This window comes from Cornus florida, unplaced genomic scaffold, assembly GCF_030987335.1.
Source record: "Cornus florida cultivar Cherokee Brave unplaced genomic scaffold, ASM3098733v1 CherokeeBrave_3.0.0_Hap2_Chr04, whole genome shotgun sequence".
Taxonomy (NCBI): domain Eukaryota; kingdom Viridiplantae; phylum Streptophyta; class Magnoliopsida; order Cornales; family Cornaceae; genus Cornus; species Cornus florida.
The window spans coordinates 28,040,800-28,066,938 of NW_026775574.1; the positions used below are offsets into that span (position 1 = coordinate 28,040,800).

Here is a 26,139-nt window from a genome sequence, read left to right on the forward strand (position 1 = left end):
ATAAAAAAATAGTGAGGGCATTTTCATAAATTCTTAAACATTTGAAATATAAAATATTAAAATGTAAAAAAAAAAAATAAAAAAAGAATTCAGTGGGGCGAATTGTAATTTTAGTGGGGGCATCTTCATAAATTCTTAAAAAATTAAGATATAAAATAAAAATATAAAAAATCTAGTGGGGGCCCCACTGATCAGTGAATTTGTACATCTAGGGCATGTTTGATATGCATTTTATTTTAATCCAATACAAAACTAAGTGTTTTGTCGTATGATGCTTTGAATAGTACTCGAAAGCATTTTTGGTAACATGGGATTAAATAGTAGTGCTGGTTCTAGAAGAGGCACTAACCATGTAGTTACCGCCTTCTCCAAGTTGAACTCAGATCTTTAATGGTATAAATTTGAAGTAATTGTTGCAAAAATTTTAGAAATAAAAACATGGGTTGGTAAAACAAGTTTAAAAAAATATATAATGACTAATTTTAAAAGTTCATTTCAAAGTTTAAAATTTTTTTTGGTACCGTTCATTGCTACTGTGTGAAAATATGTAAAAATACTAAATTGATATTTTGACTTTTGGCTGCTATTCAAGACCGTGTCGGCACTATACCAAATAAAATACGGAATATATATTTTTACCAAATGCATTTTTTCCTTGTTTATTTATTATTATTATTTTCATTGACAAGGAACTCACATACACCAATCACACACCCAATTTTTCTCATTTGGAGACTCAAACCTTCATCATTCATTTTGAAAGATAGCGAAGATATAAAAATAAAAACACCAAAAACTAATTGTATCAAACAACGCTCAGTCAAAATCGCATACTTGGGCTTAGCCTATTATTGGCAGGACGAAGCAGATACAAAGCCCACATTTTGGACCGTCTCATAAGTATTGATTGGGCTTGGGGCACAACTAAGTAGGCCCATATGATTCTGCACCCACCTGCAATCACTATTCGGGCCCAAACCACCTCTCCTATTTAGGGATGACAATTTGACCCGCTCCCGCGATTACCCTCCTCGCCCCTCTCCCTTTTTGACGGTTTTGGGGGACCGTTTAGCTTATTTGGGTGGGGATGGTTTTATGTAATAAAAACCCGTGCGGGTTTGGTTCGGGGGAGGTCGCCCCGCCCCATTTAGAAGCCCAAATTACTTAATTATCCTTATTTCATTACTATATATATTTCTCAGTATATATATTAAGTACCCTATATAACAATATTAAAGTAAAAAATGAATTTGATTAGGAAAAAAGTTGCAATGGTGAAAAACTAAAGATGAGGGAAAAAAAAAAAGTAAATCTATTTCAACAATAAATAAATTATGGTCTTAACCGAGGCGGGGCGGGTACTCGCAGGAATAAAAATGTTAAACGGTTATGGGGATAAGGTAAAAAGTCCTCCCGTTTTTGCGGTTTTGGGCGAGGACGGGGATAGAGTTTTTAAACAGTTGCAGGGCTGGGGAGAGTACACTCGCCCAAATCCGCCCCCGTTGCCATCCTCACTTCCATCTTGACCAACATGCAAATACAACCGCACAATCATGTTTCAAACAACAAGATAGACGTTTGACAATGCAACATCACAAGTCCAAGTCCACATTGATGATGGAACCCAAATTCCTGCGCACTCAACGGCGACGATGAAGAATTTTCAGGCAATCAATCCGGATTCCATGTCCACAAACCCAACTACGAACTTGAGAATTCATGACCAATTTACCTGAACCTTGAATTCTTTTCATACTGTTTTCTAGTATTTGGTCTCAGAGTTACGTAGTACTCACACATACATCTCACAAATTGTCCACTACACGGCTTGACTCCCTCATCTCCCATTCGAGACGGAAGAGGTTACACCATTGAGCTAATGGCTCGTTGTTAACAACCCTTACTTGTTACTATTCAACATAGTTCAATAACCCCTCAAAATTGGAATTCTTTAGATGGGACAAGCATAATATATATTTCATATGCCAGTTAGAAGCCAACCAGCTTTCTTAACAATAGGTTCAAGCACAAAATATATTTCATATGCCAGTTAGAGAAGCCAACCAGCATTATTTTTGTCTAACCTGTTTGTTCAAGGGAAGACATTTATACAGCATTAGCTGAAAGAAAGGAGTAAAAGAAAAACAAAAGAAGGTGCAGCAGCAAGTGAAATGGTGGATGCTCATACAGAGAGAGTGGTCGAAACGCCATAATCAAGATTCCAGAGCTCAAAACATCCCTTAACAAAATCATAGTGTGCTCCCTGCACCGATAGGGTTTTCTTCATGACGCCGTGTCTCACAAATGGATATGTTAATAGGTTTCCCAAGGACACATTCACAGCCTCCTGCATTCAACCCACAAAAAAAAAAGAAATAAGAAAAAAGAATGAGATGAACATAGAAGAAACTTTCGCGGATTTATCAAACATAATTTTAACATTGCTTCCTCTGAAATCATAATTTTAAGCTAATTGTTACAATTTGGAAGGGCTAGCAATCGAGTTCTTTCAGACAGATTTAGGGAAGGTAGCATACACCAAAATAATTAGTTTCGACCAAGATATCTGCTAAATTGAGTATGAATTCAAGGCATCTGAAACATTTTTCAGTGGATTTTAAGCAAACTGGTATTGCTTGATACAGGGTAGGCTTAACTGTCCAATGTTGAAACACATCCAAAATATGGGAAAAGTCCACTATTTATGAAATTGTTGTCACATTTTGGGCAGTCTGAATTTCAAGTTCAGACTTTAGTAACTTCCAAAACTTAAGGGGAACTGGCATAGAGATTGGAACTACGGTAGAAGAAAAGGGTTCTTTCGAACCTATCTTGCTCGATGTGAACACTGATTTTCAATTTATCCTTCGGTAATATTAATAATAATAAAAAATGGTGCAGTGGTAACTTACCTTCTCGCAGTTATGGCACTGTTCCGCGAAATCCAAACTGTCAAATTCAGCTTTCACCCTGGTCTTTGCAGGCAAGCAGATTTTAACCCAGTTTTCTATAAATTCACTGTAATTTAAAACAAACAAAACGAGGGACACAGTTAGTATTTTTTTATCACCATCCTTCTGGTTTTGACATACAGACACAACTAAACAAGGAATGGTTCTACACAGAAATATCTTTATCAATATTATGAGTGATATGCACAGCCTAGTATATAAATAAAAGTGGCCGACGAATTTACTTGGAAAGATTCAATCTAGCAGAGCAAGTGTGTGTGGCCGGAATGTATGTCTGGCTCACAGAGCAGAGCAATGCTAAAGAGCTACATTAATCAATTCTAATTCCTTACTTTTTTTCATCATGCCAAAATGACAAAGGACAATAAGGATTTGAACTCACAAGTACGTGAAGTCAACGGTCCATTGCTCATGCCCAACATATGAAGATCATTTTATTCCCAGAATTGATGAGGAAACAAGCAAGAAATGGGATTTATTTTATCTACATTTTATTTTCTACAAACACCCTCAAGAATTCTCCACCATCCAAACTGTCCGACAATATATAGGCATGAGTATTATTAAGATGAGGTTTCTGCATTGCTGTTCAAGTGGAGCCAAGAAAAAATACAGCAAATTTTAACAAAAAAAATTATGCCTTGGATGATGTTGCAGAGTTGACACATATCTTCGCTCCATATTGTAGAGTAGTTGAAGCTATCACTCTGAATCATTACTTGACATAACGAGTCTCAATTTGATCTTCTATCTTCTTCTTCTTTTTTTTCTTTTTTCCTAGGCTTCTATCTTTTCTTTTTCTTCTCTATTTTTCTTTCTTTTCTTATTTTTTATTTATTTATGGTAATAATAATAAAAATAAAAGTTGGAGAGAGAGAATTCATGCGACCGACACCATTCATATGGGATTAAGACAAAGATGATGATGATTTGGCCATGTGGTAAGCTATTTAATGTCGGCAGATGACAGATCCAACTCTTAAAGGATCAAACCCAAACCCAAACAAAGTACCTTCATGTGCTCTGAAACTAATTTAAGTTTTTAAAATTGCATATGCTATATTATTAAGAAAGAAAATCACATGCAAGGAGTAGCTTAATTTGGAAGTTCAGGGAACCGACACACACAAACACACACACATACACACAGAAAAGATAAAAGAAATGCTAATTGAATAAGTTAAATGTGGCTTCTCAATTAAAATACAAACTTTGAAATTGAGATTAAGAAAGGTGGGCTTACCTAGCTGTGGTCCCATCATCTGGGATAGACATGAGCCCCTTTATCCCACCACAACAGCTGTGTCCAATCACCACAATATTCTCCACCTGAAAATACATTCTTTTTCAACTCAGCTCCAAAAGAGAAATGGAAAGATGATAAGTGCCTTTCGCACCAACTCTTTGCTTCTTGCACTCCATATAAATGGGAACATTTTACACACAGTGTGGGTGTGGGTGTGGGTGTGGGTGTGGGTGTGGAAATAGCAACAAATTAAAGGGCAAAATGGACTACGGAGAATAGTTATCACAACTGACAAGTACCAAGGAAAATTTAATCACCAACAGCTGACAAGTACTAAGGAAAATTTAATCACCCCCAACCATTATCAATGCAGGGTGTTTATGTGTCAATACTGTTCATAGTTCAATCAATGGGCAACATGATAAACAAAGAATTACATCCAATCATTATATACAAAGGGTACTTTTCTTTTTTTTTTTTTTTTTTTTTTTTTTTTTTTTTTTTTTTCTTTTCTTTTTTGTGTGAGTGTGCACACGTGTATAGGTAAATCACAAGTCCATTTGTTCCATTGTAAACTCCAACCTTCAACCTTCCATTTTGAGAGGTGAGGATGTAGAGGATATGCCAGTTTTCTAGCCTATAGCCATAAGTGGTATCATCCGACTTCAATTGATGTACACTAAGGCTTTGTTTGGTTCAATTCTTTAAAAACAGTTCTCGAGAAATCCAAAAAAAAATATATATATATATATACACACACACACACAAAAATAGTTTTTCAGATAAGATAGTTCTATGAAATAGGATTTTTTTTCAAAAATTGTCAAACCAAAACATAATATTTTTTTTTTTTTTTCCAGTTTTCGAAAACAAAAATATGTTCTTAGAACATTGAACCAAGCATACCCAAAACAAGAATAGAGCAGCTCTTTAGGGATTTTTTTTTACATTGACAAGAAATACACACTTTTTGCCTATGTCGGAACTCGAATCCCTCCTTTTCTTTGGGGATGGAAATGTTATACCATCGGGGTTAGATGACCTTTGGTCTCTTTATGGGGTGGGGTTTGGTGGCTAGATTCTTGGGTCGGGCACTAGAAGCGACAGACATGAACGTGTGGGCAATGCCTTATTGACACGGCTACATCATGTTGCCTCCACCGCAAAGTTCCCCACCACTAACTAAGGTAGCTTTAATAAAGAAGAAGCAAGTAGAGATGGTAAAAGCAAAGTTGGATACCAAAAGCAACGGTTATTATATTCACCTTCAGATGCAGTACTGCATATTCAATGGCCGCCCCAACTCCAGAGTATTTCGTCTGCACCAAATAATCAAACAAAGTCAAACAAACAATGATATGACATTATTGATCCAGAGCAACCAAACAAGACTAGACCTTATTTGACCAATAACTTAATCAAAACATTTAGATGCTTTATAAAACTAGAGTAGTGCTATTTCCTGTTGAATTAAAAGTGCATCTGTTAGAATCTTATTAACACCCAAAGCATGCCACAAAAAAAAAAAAGAAAAGGGAAAAGAGATAAAGATCAAATGGTAAGAAAAATAAATGAATATGTAAATGAATTAGTGAAGGTATGTTTGCAGAACGTACGGTGTCATATGGAGGGACCATGTTGGCAATGTTTCGCACGACGAAAGCCTCCCCTGGTTGGAAATCAAGGATGTGCGATGGGCAGACTCGGGAGTCCGAGCAGGCAAATACCATAAACTGCATGTAAATTAGAAACAAATACAACCAAAGGTCAAGGTTTTAACCCAAAACAAAAATAAGATGATCTTAACTACTGTGTGAAAATAAATAAATAACAATAGAATTTAGTATATGTGTCATAATGCAAGGCATCCATTAGCTATAAGATTCAGGGAGCAATTTTCAAACTACAATAATTTAAGTGAGAAAATTCACAAAATACCAAAACTAAAAAGTTGAGAAAACAATAATTATTTGTTTGAATTATGTTATTTGTAATTTGGTAGATGAATTAACCTGCAAAACTATATTCCAGGCATATTTGAGTTTGGAGATTCGTCTTGTACAAGGTACCAATTATTCATTTTGTGTGGCATCAAAGTACACCTTTTAGGTACAAGATGTGTCCTACTAATCCAAAAAAGTGTGTTTAAAAAGCAGCAACTCTGATTAAAAAAAAAAAGCTGCAACTTTAATCACTAAAATAACTGAAAAAGCAATTACACTGTAATAACAACCATGTTTCATAACCATTTTACTAACCTTAGGACTCTGGCCTTTCGCAAGTGCACCATACAAATCTGGATTTTTGCTGCATATAGGCAGAGAACCCAATAAATAACTAGAAATTTAATAAATTCATTTTTTGCAAATTAAAAGGACGACATTCTCCTTGTAGTAGTATTTGCTTCTTTCCTTGTAATGGGAAGAAAAAAAAAAAAAAAATTGATGGTCCCAGACCATTAATCCTGACCAATTATCATTTGTCAAGCTGAATAAAGATTACACATGGCTCGAGACCATGTAATAACTTCTCATGAAGAGAAATTATACGACCCTTTAGTTGATTTTCAGCTAGACTAGTAAAGCAAACATAACTCTGGAAAACAAAAAAGTGCTCGAGTTTTTCCTTATTTTCTTCCCAATTTATTGGGACCAATACTAGAAGTTTATGGAATATTTGAAACTTTTGAGACAAGAAGAATTTGTACCGTATTCCACTCTTGAACTATAACTTTATATAATTCAATTACTTTGGGGGAAAAGTTAATATAATGTTATAATTTGGATAAAAGCTAAGTCCAGTCCAAAATTTGTAACATTCCACTCAGTTATTAACCTGATAACTGTGGTGGGCAGGTGATAAGTGAGTGCACAAATACACAATTGGGGGCATTTTGGGATTCATGAAACGATAAGAACAGTTTTAAATTAGAAAATGCTGCAAGCATATTCGGGAATCTGCCAATCTGTGTGTTAAAAGACAACCACCAGAAAAAAGAACTGTAAGAGCAGGTTCCAAGACTACTCTGTACTGAGCCTTTTAAGGTACGACTACGTACTCGAATTTCTCGGTCTTGAAGTGGGTGAACCCGGTTTTAATCCTCTCCACCGGGTTGAACGATACGGCTGCAGCCGCTTCCAGCTCCGCCGTTAACTGCTTGATTTTTCCGGCCGCCACCTTCTCCAGGTCACCATTTTCACTGCAAGTTGGAAGTAATAATAACCACCCATCAAATAAGTACTAACATTTATGATTCGGAATTCCAGTTGCAAGAAATGAAAATGACACGTCTCCGAATTCAAATTTGGAGATGTTAGTTGATTATTGTGTGAGTGATAGTTGATTATTGTGTGAGTGAGTGTGTGAACCCACTACATAATTTAAGAGTATGAGACGTTCACATCTCACTCACATTATTCTTATTCGTCTTAATTTCGAAGATGTATTAAAGTTCATCAAAAAATTATACTAGTCACAATATCATATTTATGTGAGCTTTGCATTTAGCATTTTCTTTCCATAAATTCAATTTCAAATAAGTACTAACATTTATGATTCTGAATTCCAGTTGCAAGAAATGAAAAATGACACATCTTCTCAAGTTGATTATTGTGTGAGTGAGAGTGTGAACCCACTGCATAATTTAAGAACCGCAACGAGCTCACATTATTCTTATTTGTCTTAATTTTGAAGATGTATCATTGTTCATCAAAAAATTCTACTAGTCGCAATATCATTTTTATGTGAGCTTTGCATTTAGCATTTTCTTTCCATAAATTCAATTTCATTAAAAATTTGATTTTGATAAAATATATATATATATATAGAATTTGATTTTACCAACACAACGTTAGAAATCAGGGGAAAAAAACATACACAACATTAAAAATGGATGTAAATAACGTGATCAAAGCCGTGTGGGACCCACTGTGATGTGAACGGCTGATGAAAGCCATTTGCCGTCTGGTCCCACACGGACAACCAAACCACGATAACCGTTCTGCAATTTGTTCCCATTATTTTTCACATTTGAACAAAACAAAAAGAAAAAGTTGTTACCACTATTTGGGGTGATGAAATCAACACCCCTTTGGGAAACGGAAATGACAGAAGAGGACAGCTTTCCCCCACTCAATTACGGATAAAATCAAAAATAAAATAAAAAATAAAATAAATTCATTGATGAGTGGTGTGAATCCCTATAAGACGAAATGACAGAGAAGACACAGACAGTCTACCTGAGAAGCTTCTGCAACCCTGCAATGGCCTCCTCGTAATCGTTCGACATATCGTCTCTCTAAAAGGAATTCAACAAAAAGGATCAGAACTTCATCAAAAAAATTTCAATATATGATCGAAATCAGAGTGTATATACATCTATAAACACACATATTTCATACTTTGATGTGTGTGTCTGTGTGTAATACTGTATATACATCTATACAGACACAAACATATATACATACATATATATCGTTATTTTGTTGTGTGTGTCTGTGTGTAATATGAGATGATCTCATCGATGAGCTCAAGTCAGCTTCAGCGGAAAATTCGGATGTATCTGTGAAACTGTGAACGGATCGATCTTTGATTATCATTCAACAGAAAAAAAATTACGAGAAAAACCTTGAAATCAGATGAAAACTGAAAGAAGCTCGTCTGTGTTGAATGAATTTAATGAAAATAAACTGAATTGAATGCAGAAACAAAAATTCTGGATGATTAAATGAATCAGAATCGATACAGATTCATATATATGGATATATGTATGAATAGTTGGAAGTTTGAAGGCTAAAGAACATTGGTACGGACCTTTTTGAAGCTCTGAAACGAGAACTACTACTCACCTGATCACTTTTCTTCACCAGCACACACAAACCACTCTCACGTATGTGTGATATATTATCAGTATTATATATATATATATATATGGTCTCTATTTATAGGGGCAGGTCACCACAGTGAAAATTTAATTTATTGGTGGAACAATTGACCGTGGTTCACGGTTGGTTCCAAAATGTTTATGAAGAGGAAAAGTTCATTTTCCGGATTATACACGCAATACCATTTCCTTTTTCATAATTAAAACGGTTGCATTAAAAGCCTTTGTTTAATGTAGATGACTTTTTGTTTTTCTTCTTTCTTTTTTATCATTATTATTAATTTTTTTTTTTTAATTTAATATTATCTCCTCGACTTTTTCAAAAAAAAAGGTACACATGAAAAAATATCATAAATTTTTTATCAAAGAGAAAAAAAAAAAAAAAAAATTCAATTCTCTAGAATGCACTAAAAAGTATTATTTCTTTCTTATATTAGTAGTCCACGATGACTTCTCAGGCAAAGTTTTTGAAATAGACAATTAATATAAAACCGAAATAGTGTTATAACTAACTGCACATGCAAAAACTTAGGATCTAATTTTTTTTAAGGACATTCAAAAAGAAAAAAAAAATTATATATATATTGTTTATGACAAAAAAAGAGTATTAACTAGCATGAGGTGAATAATGGCGAAGGTATATTTGATCATAAATTTCTGGATCTGGTGGATTAATATGATCTAATTGTATAAGGGCTTGGCCAGTTCAGAGTCTTTAATAATTTTCGACGGCCTGCGCGTGATTTGGCGGGTAAAGTCAACCAAAGAGGGCTTTGTGATGGCTCCCTCCATGTGGTGGGACACGACTACCCACTCTTGATTACTTTGATCCTAGCCGTCCTTTTGTGAGTAATTCTATTTAAAAAGTGTTTTCAATATTATTTTTATTTTTTAGTACAAATGATTAAATAAAAAAATATTTTGTTTTCATCGAAGAAAACGTTTTCACTAGAACCAACATAGTTCCGACTTATTTTAATGAAACAATTTACATTAAAAAAAAAAACCAAGTGAACCCTTCTTTTTATAATTAAAAACTACCCAATTGTGCATTTAATATTAGAGAAGTCAATTTCAGAAGAGATGCTCTAATGGAATCAATTTGGGCTTATTCTATTCATGACAGGAGCGAGTTTGGGAACAAAATTAGAAACTTGTATAGTAACATTTTTTTTTAAATATATAAAGATAAATATTTTATTATTTTTATTTTTTGTTCTTTTTATATTCTTCATGATGTTTTGGATGCGTAATTAACATAAAATAAATAATTTACTGTTATAGTTGTTATATATATATGTGTGTGTGTATTCATTTAGGAGTGTGGTTAGAGAGGTGTAGGAAGGGGGATTTTCACCCCTTTAAAGCTTTGGTACCTGTGTATTTTGTCACGTAAATGAAAGTGCTTTTATTTTAAGTGAGTTCAATATATCACTATGTACCAATATCTTAATTGGTGATATTAAGTCACTAATATAACTGATGCAATTAAGTTTTTTTTCCAAAAAAAAGAATACAATGCTTGAACACAATGAGCAACTCAACTATTAGTGTAACACGACACTTGCATAGTTGTTAAATATTAACTATAAAGGTCATGCATATATATTTAAAAAAAAAAAAAAAAATTTAAACTTTGAATTTTCAAGTGTAATTTGAAATTCCTAAATTTGTTTTATTTATTTATTTGAATGTATAGTGTGGTTAGAGTTTTACCATTGGAGGTGAAACTTGTGAAAACAACGCTCATGAAATGGACCTCTCTAAATGGATAAACCATATCCGTTTGGCTACAATAAGATTGGTGGTCATAGTTGATCCTAAAGAGTAGAACAAACGTGCCACGTGTTCAATCTTTGGACACAAATTGTGGCTTCTTAAGAATGATCAGAATTGCCAAAAAAAAAATAAAAAATTATACAGAATTAGCAGAAGATAGGTGGATATATAACATCTTTTCAGCCACAACTTTTTTATCAATTTGGATTCTGAAATTTAAAATTAAAAAAATAATTGGTATTATCTCTCTTTCAGTGGTAGGAAATTTTTAGTGGAAGGGAGAGCTATGGACCACACACATGCATGTATGTTTTTTGTGGGAATAAAAAAATTGAAGTCTTGAGATTAATTTGATCCCATCATCTTTTGTTCAACTATTAAATCTCATTGTTGGGTGGTTTATTTATATTTATGATTCTTTAAGTGTTAGTTTGACCATTCAATTTAACACTTAATTTTGAATAAAATAAATATATAATCGATTATGTTCCTTTGATAACATAATTGTAATTTTTCGCAATTAATTTTTAATTTATATTTTTCTTGATTCACAATAAGACAGAATTCTAAATACATTTTGTTGACATGTCTCTTGCTTGATAGTGAATTCATTTACTCAGGTTTCTTCCTTTCATTATCCGAAAATCAAAGAAGAAGGATATTCTTTGGTGAAATTCTCTTATAGTCGTATTTCTATTTAGTCTAATTTGTTTTAGAAGTTATTGACAAAATAAAAATCAAAACAAAATGAGTCTATTGTTTGCTTCTAGGCGCTTTGCGTCAAAATATATTTGGTAATGTTTATGGGGGTTCGAATGGTATCAAAAAATATATATATATTTAAAAAAAAAAAAAAACTATTCTGAGATGACTTTTTTAATTAGCCATTTAATGTTGTAAACTTATAATACATTTTTGAAAAAAAAAAAAAAAAATAGTAAGCCTTATGATAATTCACAATGGAATCAAAATCAACACTTTTCAAAGTAACTGGCTTTGACCAAAGTTTAACGTGGACATGAAAAAATATTATTTATTTACCCAAATTACCCCTAATATATTCGGGTATTACTTTTGTGATCAGATATATCATTTTTGTGTAAATCAAGTAATGAAAATAGACTGCACAAAAAGTGGTATTTTTGTACACAAGAGTGATACTTACATGCATAAACATGGTACTTCTATACAAGAGTGATACTTACCTACATAAAAGTGGTACCTTTGACCACAAGAATGATACTTACATCACAAATGTTTTTCTATATTCACATAGATTTCGGTCAAAGTCCATAACTTTGAAAAGTATTGACTTTGACCCCATCTCCAAGTAATAAGACCTCCTAAAGTCATTTTTTTTTTTTTTTTGGGTTAATAGTTTTCTCTACCTTTTTTTTTTTTTTTTTTTTTATCAAATATGTTATTGTGTTTTAAAAAATTTTGTAACAAATATACGTGATCAAATATTATTTTTGCTTGGGGTCAAAGCAAAATCAAATATTATTTTTGCTTGGGGTCAAAGCAAACGTAATTGCCAAATGGCCCGTGGTTTTCTAGACCATTTGGAGGGTTAGGACCGTGGGATCAAAACAAAGGAAAATCAAAGTTGGTCTTAGTGAGTCAATGGTTTTGAGGCTTTGGGAGAAGAAGCAGTTGGGGTTTTTGACTGGACGGCTGGGATTTTTCAACCAAGGGCTATAGTTTGTGACCTGTCCAGAAGATGTTTACCCCATATAGGAATCATGAGGTCTTGTGAAAATTATTAATTTAATAAGGGACTGGTTTTAGAAATCTTCCACAACTAGACAAAGTATTAGGAGTCAACAATTAATGATGTGTTAAAGTAAGTTTAACAATTAATGATGTGTTAAAGTAACTTTGTACACTGAAAGAGCCTCTACTAATTTAGGGTTGTATATAGTGGAATTTTTTTTCTATTTTATAAAATAAAAAAGGGAGGGTTCAAATTTTCTAGAGACAAAAATTATGTATAAGTTATTGACCAAGTAAAATATATATGTATATTAAGTTATACAATACAAGTGTTATTCTACATACAAAGGTTTATAATTGTCACGTGTGTATGTGAATATTGTAAATGTACATAATATGATATAGTATAGTTAGGCACAGATCCACTAATGGGCTCAGTGGGAGCAGCTGCCCCCACTGAATTTTTTATTTATTTATAAAATTACCTATAAATTTTGTAAAAATCTTTAAAATATTCCTAATTTTTTGTGAAAATATTAAAATGCCCCTACTCAATTTCTAAAAATACACCACTATATAGTATTATTACGTCCCCTCTCATACGACTCTCTGGATCCGTCTCACAAGGATTTGAACTCATTATCCAACAAGTGTTGTCCATCCTACCTCTTTAAATAATGTACAAGACTCTTTGGATCCGTCTCACAAGGACTTGAGCTCGTTATCCAACTAGTGTTGTCCATCCTACCTCCTTAAATAATGTACAAACTTTTGATACCTGCATTAGTGTGTTTTTTTTTTTTTTTTTTTTTAAAGGCAAAAAGTGTTAGATGTTGAAATAATAGATATAGAGAGTCAAAACTTGACACTCCAAGATCAATGGAAGGCACTAATTTACTGGGTTATCGAGGCAACTACATTCCTGGAGTTTCATCATTCAAATATTGAGTCTTTGTCTTAACAAATTGTTTATTTCTCTTCCTTCCTTATGCTTTGTTCAGTAGGAAGGAAGAAAAAGGGGTAGAGAGAAAATAGGAGGGAAGGAACAAAATTCCTTCGTTCGGTAAGAAAGAGACGTGGAGGGAAAGGATAATAAGAGGGATGTCTTATCCTCCCTTTAACAAATTTTCATCCCCCCAAATTTGGACGGAAGACAAAAGAGAAAACAAGTAGAGCTATTATAATACTATGAAATTACAATATTATCCTTTCCAAATATTAAAAATTAAATCCTACACATCTCATCTCACGCAAAAAAAAAAAAAAAAACAATCTATCAAGATATGATTCATGTGTTATATATATAAAAGATCCAGATCTCGACCAAACAAGGATTGCACACACACACACACACATATATATGTGTGTGTGTGTGTAAGATAAAGGAGAAGGTTCAAGGCAAGATAAAGGAGAAAGTATATATATATATATATATATATATATATATGGATTGTTTGTTATATAATTTCCTTGTTAGTAAAAAAGAGGATTCAGAAGAAAAAATACAGTCTACATAAAGAAAAAATACACGATCTACATGATGAAATATGATTATCTATATATATATATATATATATATATATATATATAATTAAAACAAACAATAAATTAGAGTGAAATTAATGGTACTGTTTAAATGAGTAGTAAAGATGATGGCTATTTACCGGGAAAAAAAAAAAATAATGAAGGTATAATGATAAAAATAATTTTAAATTCTTCCTTCCCTTCTCTCGTAACGAGTAAAGAAATTTGGTAGGTTCTTCTCTTCTCTTCCATCCAACCGAACAAAACGAGGGAAATCCATAATCTCTTCCCTATGAATGTCTCATCATTCCCTTCTTCTCTATCCCTTCCATCTAATTTACTTCATTCTTAACGAACGGAACATCAAGGAGAGATGTAACGATTGAAAATCCAAACTTTTCACTCTAGCATTTGTAGGTTTTTATTTTTATTTTTATTATTATTATTTTTTAACACTAGCACTTGTAGGTTGAAATTAAAGTAATGAAAATTGCAATGGTCCATATTATTTGTGGAGAGTTGCATGAATTGAGAGGGGTTGACTTAGTATTTAAAGCACCTTGCCTAGGGTTGCGCTCTGCAGTTATAGATTGAGTGCTACTATTATAATTTGGGTAATTTACACAAATTTTTCTTATAATTTGTCATAATTACATGGACCTCCCATCTGATTTAGGAATTTACTCGAATCTCTCTTAAAAATGAAAATATCCTACACAGACCTCCTTCTGTTAGTGTCAACATTAGTCAATGACAAAAATTGATGACTTCAGCTACAAATTTTACTAAAATCTCTAATACCCTTGTCCCTACCAATTGATATATATATATATATATATATACACTCTGCTGAGGCGAAAGTATGAAATTCTTTACCAGAAGCTTACTAATTCTCATTGGCAGCAAGCCATGACCAAAGAAGATTACTCCCTTTTCTCTCAATAAACCTCAGGCAGCTTCTACAAGTCCGATTTCCTATTGGATTAAAGAAAAAGTTACGGAAAAGCAAAAGCCTGAGATTAATAGAATGAAAACCTGAACATACTGGAGGAGATTATCCTCAATACCCTTGTCCCTACCAATTGATATATATATATATATATATATACAATCGTTGTGAGGATATCTGCAAATCAAGTCTTCCCAAACCATACATATATCAATTGATATTTCTGAGATTTTTAGATACTGTTGTTTGTAGTCCCTCTTTGATTACGAGAGCTCAAACTCCTCCTAGACTGTCGAGATTGTTCCAGCACATCATGCTTAGTCAATAACATATGGATACTTTAGTAATTTCAGATAGCAACGTGAGGGTATTTCAGTAATTTTGATAGATCCGTTAGTGTATTTGGCGGTCTGTCACATCTAAGGGAGGTCTGTGTAGAATATTTTCATTGTTAAGGGAGGTCCGAGTAAATTCCCAAATTAAAAAGGAGAACCGTGTAATTATGACAAATTATAGGGAAGATTTGTGTAAATTACCCATTATAAATTAATAAATAAAGAATGAAAACAGTTTAAGAGACATCTTACCTGTTGAAGCTTTCTTGAACAACATATCATCATGCACTTCTTAAACTTTCCAGCCATACTTCTCTCTGCCCGCCTCTCTCTCTCTCCACACACCTGCTATACATTATGGAGAACATGCAATTGAACCAATTTATTATTATATTGGAGTGTTGATATATATGTTTTACGAGCATGTTATTTGTTGCGTCAACATGTGATTGTCGCAATACTCACATACTGTAACACATTGTCATTAAATAACGGACTTTATAAGTGGGTTATGAGTGTTACGACAGTTCTATATCACAATAAAAATAACTTTTTTATGTATTAATATTCGGAAAAGGTTGACACGCATATCATCTTAATGCACATAGGAGTATGTAAAAAACTTTTTGAAGCAACAACTACAATTACAAACTTTCAAAAAAAAAAAAAAAAAAAAAAAAAACTACAATTATAGCAAATGACTACAATTATATCGATTATACTGCCCTTTTAAGGTAATTAAACTCAAGTAACATTAGTAACAGTCACACAAGCATGACGTGATAGTTATCAAAAGGATAATGATTTGGAATTACAAAGTCCAACAACTCCGATTGATTTATATGAGTGAGCGTTAATATCATCATGATGCAATTAATATTGTTATTGATGTCACAATAATATCAACTCTTACTCAAAATAATAATAATAACGACCAAGTATTTATCAAACCTGTGTAACAGAGAGAGATATAGAGAGAGACAGAGAGTATACCAAATTGGAGTTATGAGCTACAGAAATGGACTGTCTTCCACCTGGCCTAAAGGAGATACTGGTGTAGCAGAAACTGTGAGGCTTATGAGTCAGTCTGTATGAAGAAGATTAAATAGGAGGGGAAGATGAGGATGGGCCAAAAATAAACTTGAATAATATTAAGATGGACCATCCCCCAATATTGACAAAATGGAAGAGTGTATAGGGAGCTCAAAATTGAATATAAAGAAAGCGAAAGGTTAGTTAATCAGAACCTCAAGTCCTCTAAAGTTAATCAGAATCTCACCTTGTAGATTACTACTCCATCTCAACCAAGTTCACTATAACCACTAAAATGGACTCATGCTGGTTAGTGAACCTAGCGCACCAACTATGGGCCAAGCCTAGCCCAAACCCAATAATATTTTAACCCAAATGATCAAATCCAGTATATCAGCAATTTCAGTTCAGGTTGAACAAAACTGGTCCAACTACAAGAATCTTACTAACATTTTACATAAAAACATATTCAAAGCGTGTGGGTTGATCAGTATGACATGAATATCTTACATCTTACGTTATACCTAAAGCTTCCCACTTTATAAGAGTAAAATTTTTATTAAAATGTGAAAATAAGTACATAAAATATACTAATATTAAAAATACACAAAACAAAACCGGTCTTAATGTTTTATAAAGAGTATTTACATCACAAAAATTAAAAGGAAATAGTCAACACAAATTTTTTTGGCCCTTTAAGCAAATTTTTATTTTTTTATTTTTATTTTTTTATTTTTTTTTGCATATGTCCTAAATTTGAGGCCCTAAGTGACCACCTAGGCGTAGGGCTAGCCTTGCCTGACGTCCATCTAATCACATTTTTAACCAAAAATTATATAGTTAAAATTCGGTATCAAAATTAATTTACACAAGATCACACAAAATAGTAAAGTTTTGGTCTCTTCATTTTGACTAAATTATACTATTAGCTTTAGATCATATCGTAAAATTTCATTTTATGGTATTTTGAACCGATTATTTATTTATTTATTTATGAAAGTGAGATAATTTTAATATTGATAACGTGGTAATATAATTTGTGCATTATTTTATTTACTTAAAATATATTAATTTAAAGAAGAACTTTTGAGTAAGTATAATGAGGTAGATGGAATAAGAATTCTTTTCATTTGCACAGTACTTCATTTCCTCCATTCTTGTGAGTGAAAGTACATCCCAACATTTTCGTAAGGTATATCCCAATATTTTTCTACGATGCATCCCAACATTTTCTTACTGTGCATCCTAAACATTGAAATGGCCACTCATTTTAAAATAAAAGAAATGACACACTATTTTATTGGAGGTGATTTTCACCCGAGGTGGGCCTCATAGTAGCATTAGTGAGGGAGTTTGTGTCCAAGAGTTCCACGTTGCTAAATATTAATAATATTTTATATTTTTGGATTTTTTTTTTTTTTTTTTTTTTTTTTTTTTTAAGTTTTTGGGTAAAACACAATATCAATGTAACATATAGAATAAAATAGGTATTTAATTCATTTTAAAGTAATAATTAAATTAAATTAAATTATTAAATGTGTGTATATATATATTAGCCTAGCAATAAGAAAAACAGCCATAAGGTACCTACAAACGCTGCAAAAAATGGCCAAACAGAGGCAAACAAATCATAAAGTAACAAAGAAAAACTAAATAACAGGCTCCAGATTTGTTGAGAAACAAGCCAACACGCAATAGCGGAAACCACTAAGTGTGAAGAGCATCAACGAGAGTAACCCAAAGGTCAGGCTAAGGTTGGCAACGGGGGCGGGTTTGGGCGAGTGTACCCTCCCCTGTCCCTGCAACCGTTTAAAAACCCCACTCCCGTCCCTACCAAAAACCGCAAAAACGGGAGAACTTTCCACTCCATCCCCGTAACCGTTTAACATTTTTACCTCCGCGGGTACCCGCCCCGCCCCGTTTAAGACCATAATTTAATTATTGTTGAAATGGATTTGTTTTTTTTTTTTTTTTTCTAACCTCATCTTCAATTCTTCACCATTACAATTTTATTTCTAATAAAATTCATTTGTTACTTTAATATTGTTATATGGGGTAATTAATATATAGTAGGATATATATATATTAATGAATAAGGGTACTTAAGTAATTTGTCTATTTAAACGGTGCGGGGCGACCTCCCCCGCCCCTGCACCAAACTCGCGCGGATTTTTATTGCATCAAATCATCCTCACCTAAATAAGCAAAACGGTTCCCCAAAACTACCAAAAACAGGACGGGGTGGGGTGAGTAATCGCAGGGTGGGTCAAACTGCCATCCTTAGGTCAGACCATCATCAAGGCAATAACTCCAAGGCTGTATCCACAAGGCGCCGTCGACCAGGGGAAAAACTACCCAACCCTGCACAAGAAGGTGAGAACAATAAAACCTGACATAGATATAAATTTAACCGAAGACAAAATAATAGATCCACCCTATCGAGCCAGAAAACCAGCCAAACAAGAGCATATCCAGCAAAACAATAGCAAAACGACGTGAAACTCACCCACCGAACAAACTTATTACACCACGCTGAGTTTATTAAGCGGTGAGTGGTAAGGATCGGCACCTCCCCACTCTTATGGGAGGGAGTGGGGAGCAATCAGAAAGGAGAGAACGAAGGGCAGCGGGTGAAGGGTTAAAGGGAGGCGAGGGAAAAAGTAGAGAGCGAAAAAGTGTAAAATTTTGTACAAATATATCTAACACTGCATTTCATGTACGTTTTTAGAATTCATGTAACATAAAAATAATTCTTATTTTTGCAAAAAAAAAAAAAAAAAAAAAAAAAAAAAAAAAAAAAAAAAAGATGATGACAATAGTAATTTGTTTATCGAAAAATAATTTTGAAAATCCAACTACCCACCCAGAGAGACGAGTAGACTAGAGAAATAGAAAGTGCACTTTTTTTCAGCCTTCTATTTTTCTTTTTTTAATTCTGTGATATCAACGTCTCATTTTTGTTGATTGAAACGAAGACTAGAGAAATAAAAAGTGCTTGTTTTCTCCACTTGCCAAACTCTCTCTCTCTCTCTCTCTTCTTCATATATTTCCTAATTTTCTATCAAAGTCGCTGCTGATAATGAATTCACTTTCTTTGGCTTAGTATCAGGTCAAAGTGTTGAAGCATAAAGGAAACACCACAAAACACTCGATACATATAAATATTGAAGGTACAAAGTCTCTTAATCTCTTCACCAAAGTCTGTTAAAAAGCTCTTCATGATCATAACCCTCTTCATAAGTTGTTGTTGTCTTATCAGATTGCCTATAACATGTTTGCTTAAAATTCCCAGTTAGAAGCAGCTATATATGGAGATAATATATATATATATATATATATATATATATATATGAATATCTTCCAACTTTCTTGATCATTCTAAACTTGTTAGTACAGCTCGTTTCTGGGATTTTTGAAACTTTTCAGGCTTTGTTTGTTAACTTTTTCTGGGTTAATGATTGATTGTTGATTGCCTTATTATCATCTGAATCAACACGAATAGCCCTTTTTGGAACAAAGTATTCAGGTCCAAACTAGGGATCAGGATCATGTAAGGATAAGCAGGAAAGAAAAGATAAGAGAGAAAAGAAAAGGGTCTTGTTTGGATATTGTAAATTGAATTTGGAGGTTTGCTTGTACTGCAAAAAAAACATAGAAGTCAAATCTTTGTTATTGCTAATTTAATTAGTGGAATTGGGGTCCACCATTGAAGTGCTAAACTCTTTTTCTGTTTTTTTTTTTGGGGGAGAATCTGCTAGTCAAGATTAAAAAACAACCTAGACTCATGGATGGGGAATTTTCCTATATTTTCTATTCAAATATGCAGTGAGGACAAAACAGAGGGTAACGTAGATCTTACCTGTAAAGAGGGATTATTGAGCTATGAACACATGCTAAAGGAATATAAGGACACCAATATGCTACCATTTTTGCACATGAGGAACCCATGTTCAACCTAATCTCAATCATCCTAAAACTTTGCTACTTAAAAAATTATGCTAGAAGTTGCCTAGGCATAATAAAATCATCGTTATCGTCCTTACCTTTATCCCATATTTAATAGCACGAATTTTCTTTTTCTATTCTATTCTATTACAAGCCATATCATCTCATATTTAATTAGTTAAATCCATTTTTAATTACTTCAACCCAAGTTATCTTTGAGCAGCTTCTATGTCGATGACAACAGATAGAAAAAAGTAGTCAGAAGCGTAATACACACACACACACACACACACATATTGTGGAAGTTGAAATAAACACACACACCCATTATCCACGATATGTCCTTAGTGTGACTTGAACTCTCAATCTTCCCCTTTGGCATGAGAGATCATACCATTGGGTTAGAGGCCCTTTGGTCAGAAGCATAATATTTGTCCTTTTTTTTTTTTTTTTTTTTTAACCTTCCTGTAATTGCTAAAAGCTGATATATATTCCTACTCAAAATCATGTTTGAGCAGCTCTCTGTCATGCAGCATAGTCTTCTGGGAGCTACCATCTTCAGTCCCTTCGATCAACCCAAGTTATCTTTGAGCAGCTTCTATGTCGATGACAACAGATAGAAAAAAGTAGTCAGAAGCGTAATACACACACACACACACACACACACACACACATATATATTGTGGAAGTTGAAATAAACACGCACACCCATTATCCACGATATGTCCCTAGTGTGATTTGAACTCTCAATCTTCCCCTTTGGAGATGAGAGATCATACCATTGGGTTAGAGGCCCTTTGGTCAGCAGCATAATATTTGTCTATTTTTTTTCTTTTTTTTTTTTACATTTATAACCTTCCTGTAATTGATAAAAGCTGATATATATTCCTACTTAAAATCATGTTTGAGCAGCTCTCTGTCATGCAACATAGTCTTCTGGGAGTTACCATCTTCAGTCCCTTCGATCAATCCCTTTCATGGCTGTCAGCTGTTATTGGCAGATTTTTGTGCATTCAGTCACACAGTCTTCTACTACTCCTGCTATCTCTTGTGTACACGTTGCACCACATGTCGCAGAAGTCTCACGGATAACCGATGCTGATTCAAGACCTGGTGGTTCAAATTCTTTAGGTGATGGGTTGGCTGCTTCTACAGTCCTTAAAGATGTACATATAGTAAGAACTCAAGAATAGGCTTCTCTTTTTTATACTGCAACACAGTAATGGTACACGTGCTTTCCAATTGTGATCCTATGCTTCTCTTCTTCCTTAAGTCATATCTCGTTTTCAATCGTTTTTCAGTCCATGCTTTTCTTTGTAGGAGCTTTAAAAGTTGGATTTTTTTTTATATGTATTTGCCTTCATGTTCAAATGATTGCTTTTTCTTTGTTCCCAGTCAGCACGGCTGTTGGATGATTTTCTTGAACTTGCTAGAGACAACACAAACAATGATTTAGAGACCTGTGGGGTTCTTGGTGCTTTTCTTGTAAGCTTCATGATTTTTCCCTTACATTCTAGAACCAAAAGGAAATATTTTACTCCGTATTATAGCATTGTTTAATGTATGCTTTCTAAAACTCTTAAAGGTGTAGTTTCATGGTAACACAATCTCAGCTTTTATATTTCTCTGCAAATAGTTGTAATATATTTATAATTACTAGTAAGTGCACGAAAAATAGTTTTGGCAGGACGAGAAGGGTTGAATCTGGTTCTCATTCTATCATATCCAGATTCAAAAACTTTTCCCAATTTTTATTTGGTCCAATCAGATTGTAATATGTGCCATTGTGCTTCCATGTGGCCGAGCTGATTAAGATTTAGGCCTGAATTTTTGCTGCATTGGGATGGTAAAAAGTTTAGGTCACTTAAAAGATTACTAAAATTATGCTTGCAACCTCTTCCCTTCTTCCCAACCCCACCCTGCCAAAACAAGAACATGTCACAAATCTCATTACACAACACCAATGTGGATGGAATAGGAGATCCAGAAGCAGAGGTGGGAGGATCATGCGAGCCTAGCTTGATATTCTACTGCACTGAGATGATGCCGAAGGTAGGATCCAATGGGGGAGGATTAAAGTTTAGTGCAGAAGGTTGGATCTATGGGGGAGGAGCAGGGCTTTCAATTAATCAGGGAGTGTTACGGGAGCGGTATCTGTTGAGGCAAAGTTGGGCTAGAATCAATAGAGATTGTTGCTGCAAGTGCGAATTCAGACTCAGTTCTTGCTGTATGTTGCATGAAGTCAAACCTTGCAATTAAAACATAAAATATAGTACTACTTCACTAACCCCTTCGGCCCAATTATCACACTTATTTACTTAATTTCAGTAGATGAAACTGATTTCCATAACCACTCACATGATCCCAGAAAAGGATACTGCCATTGCTCAATCCAATAAAAATGAGCTCAGTCCTATCCAATTTGAGTTTTGCTTGTTGAGCCTCTCCCGATTCTGTTAGTAACTTAGTACCATATTATTTTGTTAATATTCTAAATTTTTTAAACATTTAAACCATTGAGCCCTTCCAAATATTTCAATTACTTAATATAAACTGTCTAGTGGTTCATCCACTACCAAGTGTCAAAATATTTGGTTGGTGCCTATTTCTGTCCTGCTGGTCATTAAATGTCTTGATGTACCACATGAAGCCTCTTGATTGACAATTGGCGGTAATTTGCGGCATAATGTTGTAGACTAAGGGACAAGTTCCAATATTGTTTCCATTTTTAAATTTCCCCCTGTTTTGTAGCTTGGTATAGTGTGCTTTCTCCCATTTTTCCCCATCCTCCATGGTGTTAGGAAAGCGTAAGAAGCTTGATTAAAATATTATACTGACTTGGAATTTGTACTTATTTTCATTATTTCTCCAGAAAGAGGGGACCTTCTATGTTACAACTCTGATAATACCTAAACAAGAATCGACATCTGGTTCTGTAAGTCTTGGATGCTGATTAAACTCAATTTGATTCGCTATTAGAATTTTCTGCATTCGTTTTCTACCTTGTCAGTTCATAGTATTGCATGTTACTGACTCAATTGTACTGGTTGATAGTGTCAGGCCCTAAATGAGGAGGAGATATTTGCCATACAAAATGAACAATCCCTATTTCCTGTTGGATGGATCCATGTATGCATTTTCAGCTCCTATTTATTTATTTATTTATTTTTTCTTCTCTCTGAAAATTTATCTGAAAGCAGCTTCAATGATGCCCTCGATCTTAAAAGAGGAGAGGAAGGAATAGATAAGATGGTTGGAAGCTTGCTTCTGGTCTTGCAGAACATTGTCCATTCTTTTGTCTGCATTAAATTCTAGTAATGTACTTCCAGAGTTTGGAATGAATGAATATTTTTAGAGCTTTGCACTTAACTACAACAAATTACAATTGATAAAAATTGTTTAGTTTGGAATGAATAAATATTTTTAGAGCACTGACGTCTATTATATTATATAAATCTATATGTTTGTGAGTGTGTATTGACTATTGACATCTGATCTCTTGTTTCTGTCTTCAGACACATCCTTCTCAGAGTTGTTTCATGTCATCAATAGATTTACACACCCAATATTCATATCAGGTAACTGATTCTATTATTGGCGGCTGTCCTTTGTGTTGAATAGCTTCATGTTTCATCAATTGTGTGCTACTCATGCTATAATACATAAATTTTTGCACGCCAATTTATTATGAAAGTAAAAGAAACCTTTAACAGAAGCTCATTTGGATGCATATGGTGGGAAACAAAAATGAGAAATCTGTAAAAGTGCTCCTGCTAAGCAAGCTTGTATTTTTGCATTGTGTATTTTGATGCAACAATTAGCAATTTGATGGAATGTCAACTATTCATGTTTGGAAAAGTGATAGCAATTTTCTACCATCATTCTCAGCGGCTACATAATCTGCCCTTATAATTGGTCTATGAATACTTGTTTAATTACATGGGGTAAACGTATCCTTTGTTTTGTTATCAGCTATATACATTTCCAACTAATGCTCGTCATCATCCACTAGATTTTGTGCCTCTAGAAGATTTGTGTGCAACATATCGTGTTTTCTTTCCTCTTATGCTCTTGATTAAGAAACCTTGTTCACTTCCATTTTTTCAGGTAATGGTACCCGAGGCTGTTGCAATTGTTATGGCTCCAACTGATAACTCAAGGTGTGTTTTCCTGCATGACTCATTGGTGGTTTTATTGAATTTTAAACCAGTAATGCTTTGCACAACATTACTTTTTTTTTTTGTTCTTCCTCTCCCCGGGTTTCTCTTTGAACGCAAGAGTATCCACGCAAGAGGTAGGTTCAACTATCTATTCTAGATAAATAATATACCAATTCATACTGAAATACTGTTCTTGGCCTTAAATTCTCAATTTGTATGCACCAAGTAAGATTTACACGAGATAGGTAACTGGAAATTATAAAAATGAAGTTCCATTCGGAAATTTAGATTAACCCAATTTTCTCATAGGGTCACAACACAAGAATTGAACAGTTACCTTTGCTAAAAGAAATCACAAAATGTGAAGCTGCATGATAAAACTGGCAATGCATGATTAATATGCGCGCGGTTTCCAGGTGAATGACCACTGAGTTCCACTTGCAGAAGTTTATTTGTTGTTATTGGTATGTCCCAGGAGCTATGGAATATTCAGGATATCTGACCCTGGTGGGATGAGTATCCTAAGCCAGTGCCAGGAGGATGGATTTCATCCTCACCGAGAACTGATCGATGGGAGTTCCATATACGAGAGCTGCTCCAATGTCTACATAAATCCAAATCTGAGGTTAGAAATATGCGACCTGCGTTGATGGAATGGTGTGTGTACAAGTTCAGGTGTGTACAATATACATGTTCAACGTACTAATGTTTGTGGTTGAACAGACAAATAACCTTAGTCGACATCCCTCACAACAGGAACGGTTTTGATGTATCATCCTTTATGAAAGAAATACAGTAATGTTTTAGCAGATATGTATATTTTTCATAAACTTTGAACTACACTGAGAAATTGTATATATTGTTCAAATAAATGGTTTGAGGAGAGAGTAAATAGCTTGGAGTCTGTTTTAAAACGTCCATCTTAGCATCCACTGTTTCCCAAGGGGTAACACTTGCATGCATTCATTTTGTCCCTATAGATGGGATTTGAAGATATCACCATCGGGGTCACCCTCAGATAATTTTTTTTTTTAGTAATTGTCCGGTGCATTTAAGACGGAGGGATTGCAGGTGCTCGGTGGTGAATTATAAGGTATTTTAAAAGGTCTAACACCACCATCTTAATATATATAAAAATAATAATAAGAATACGAGATACGAATATGACACAATACGCGTAGTGATACAACAGATTAAAAATAATAATAATAATAAAAAAAGAAGCAAAATATGGGTATGACAGAACACTGACAATAAAAAAATTTAAAAAATTTATTTTTAGTATATAAAAATATTAATTTTTTTTGTCAATTTCTTAAAAATGTTCTGAATCTAAATGTAATAGAAGTTTGTTTCATAACATATAAGACAAACATCTCTAGTCATCAATTAATAAATTTGAACTGTTTTTTTAACAATTATACTATGTTATTATTGTTAAAAAAATATTTTAATATACAAACTTGTTAAAAATATATTATTAAGTGTCTAAAAGAATGTCAGATACACAATTGAAATATTTAATAAGTATTGGATACGTATTAGAAATTAAAAATATATATATGTGGTAGAAAAATATAAATTATAGATATATATTTAAGA

The 26,139-nt window shown here is 33.6% G+C and overlaps 2 protein-coding genes across 7 annotated transcripts; one reads left to right on the forward strand and one right to left on the reverse strand.

Moving 5' to 3' along the window:
• Positions 1 to 1,947: 1,947 nt before the first annotated feature.
• LOC132303056 (carbonic anhydrase 2-like) lies at positions 1,948 to 16,541 on the reverse strand. 4 transcript variants are annotated; one of them, XM_059800121.1, is made up of 10 exons: positions 16,394 to 16,541; positions 15,653 to 15,748; positions 8,457 to 8,515; positions 7,277 to 7,417; positions 6,477 to 6,525; positions 5,835 to 5,951; positions 5,484 to 5,537; positions 4,216 to 4,301; positions 2,913 to 3,018; positions 1,948 to 2,347 (listed from the first exon to the last, which is right to left on the reverse strand). In XM_059800121.1, the coding sequence occupies exons 2-10, from the start codon at positions 15,707 to 15,709 to the stop codon at positions 2,183 to 2,185; spliced, it is 834 nt and encodes a 277-aa protein (XP_059656104.1). In that variant the 5' UTR covers positions 15,710 to 15,748; positions 16,394 to 16,541; the 3' UTR covers positions 1,948 to 2,182. The 4 variants fall into 4 exon arrangements, with proteins under 4 accessions (XP_059656104.1, XP_059656105.1, XP_059656107.1 ...); XM_059800122.1 differs by having other exon boundaries at positions 15,653 to 15,745; positions 16,394 to 16,523; XM_059800124.1 differs by lacking the exons at positions 15,653 to 15,748; positions 16,394 to 16,541 and adding an exon at positions 9,066 to 9,223.
• Positions 16,542 to 19,347: 2,806 nt separating this feature from the next.
• On the forward strand, positions 19,348 to 25,431 carry LOC132303057 (AMSH-like ubiquitin thioesterase 2). 3 transcript variants are annotated; one of them, XM_059800126.1, is made up of 9 exons: positions 19,348 to 19,423; positions 19,542 to 19,602; positions 21,290 to 21,552; positions 21,773 to 21,862; positions 23,250 to 23,312; positions 23,432 to 23,506; positions 23,893 to 23,955; positions 24,485 to 24,537; positions 25,013 to 25,431. In XM_059800126.1, the coding sequence occupies exons 3-9, from the start codon at positions 21,355 to 21,357 to the stop codon at positions 25,185 to 25,187; spliced, it is 717 nt and encodes a 238-aa protein (XP_059656109.1). In that variant the 5' UTR covers positions 19,348 to 19,423; positions 19,542 to 19,602; positions 21,290 to 21,354; the 3' UTR covers positions 25,188 to 25,431. The 3 variants fall into 3 exon arrangements, with proteins under 3 accessions (XP_059656109.1, XP_059656108.1, XP_059656111.1); XM_059800125.1 differs by lacking the exon at positions 19,348 to 19,423 and adding an exon at positions 20,896 to 21,003 and having other exon boundaries at positions 19,430 to 19,602; XM_059800128.1 differs by lacking the exons at positions 19,348 to 19,423; positions 21,773 to 21,862 and having other exon boundaries at positions 19,430 to 19,602.
• The last annotated feature ends 708 nt before the right edge of the window (positions 25,432 to 26,139 follow it).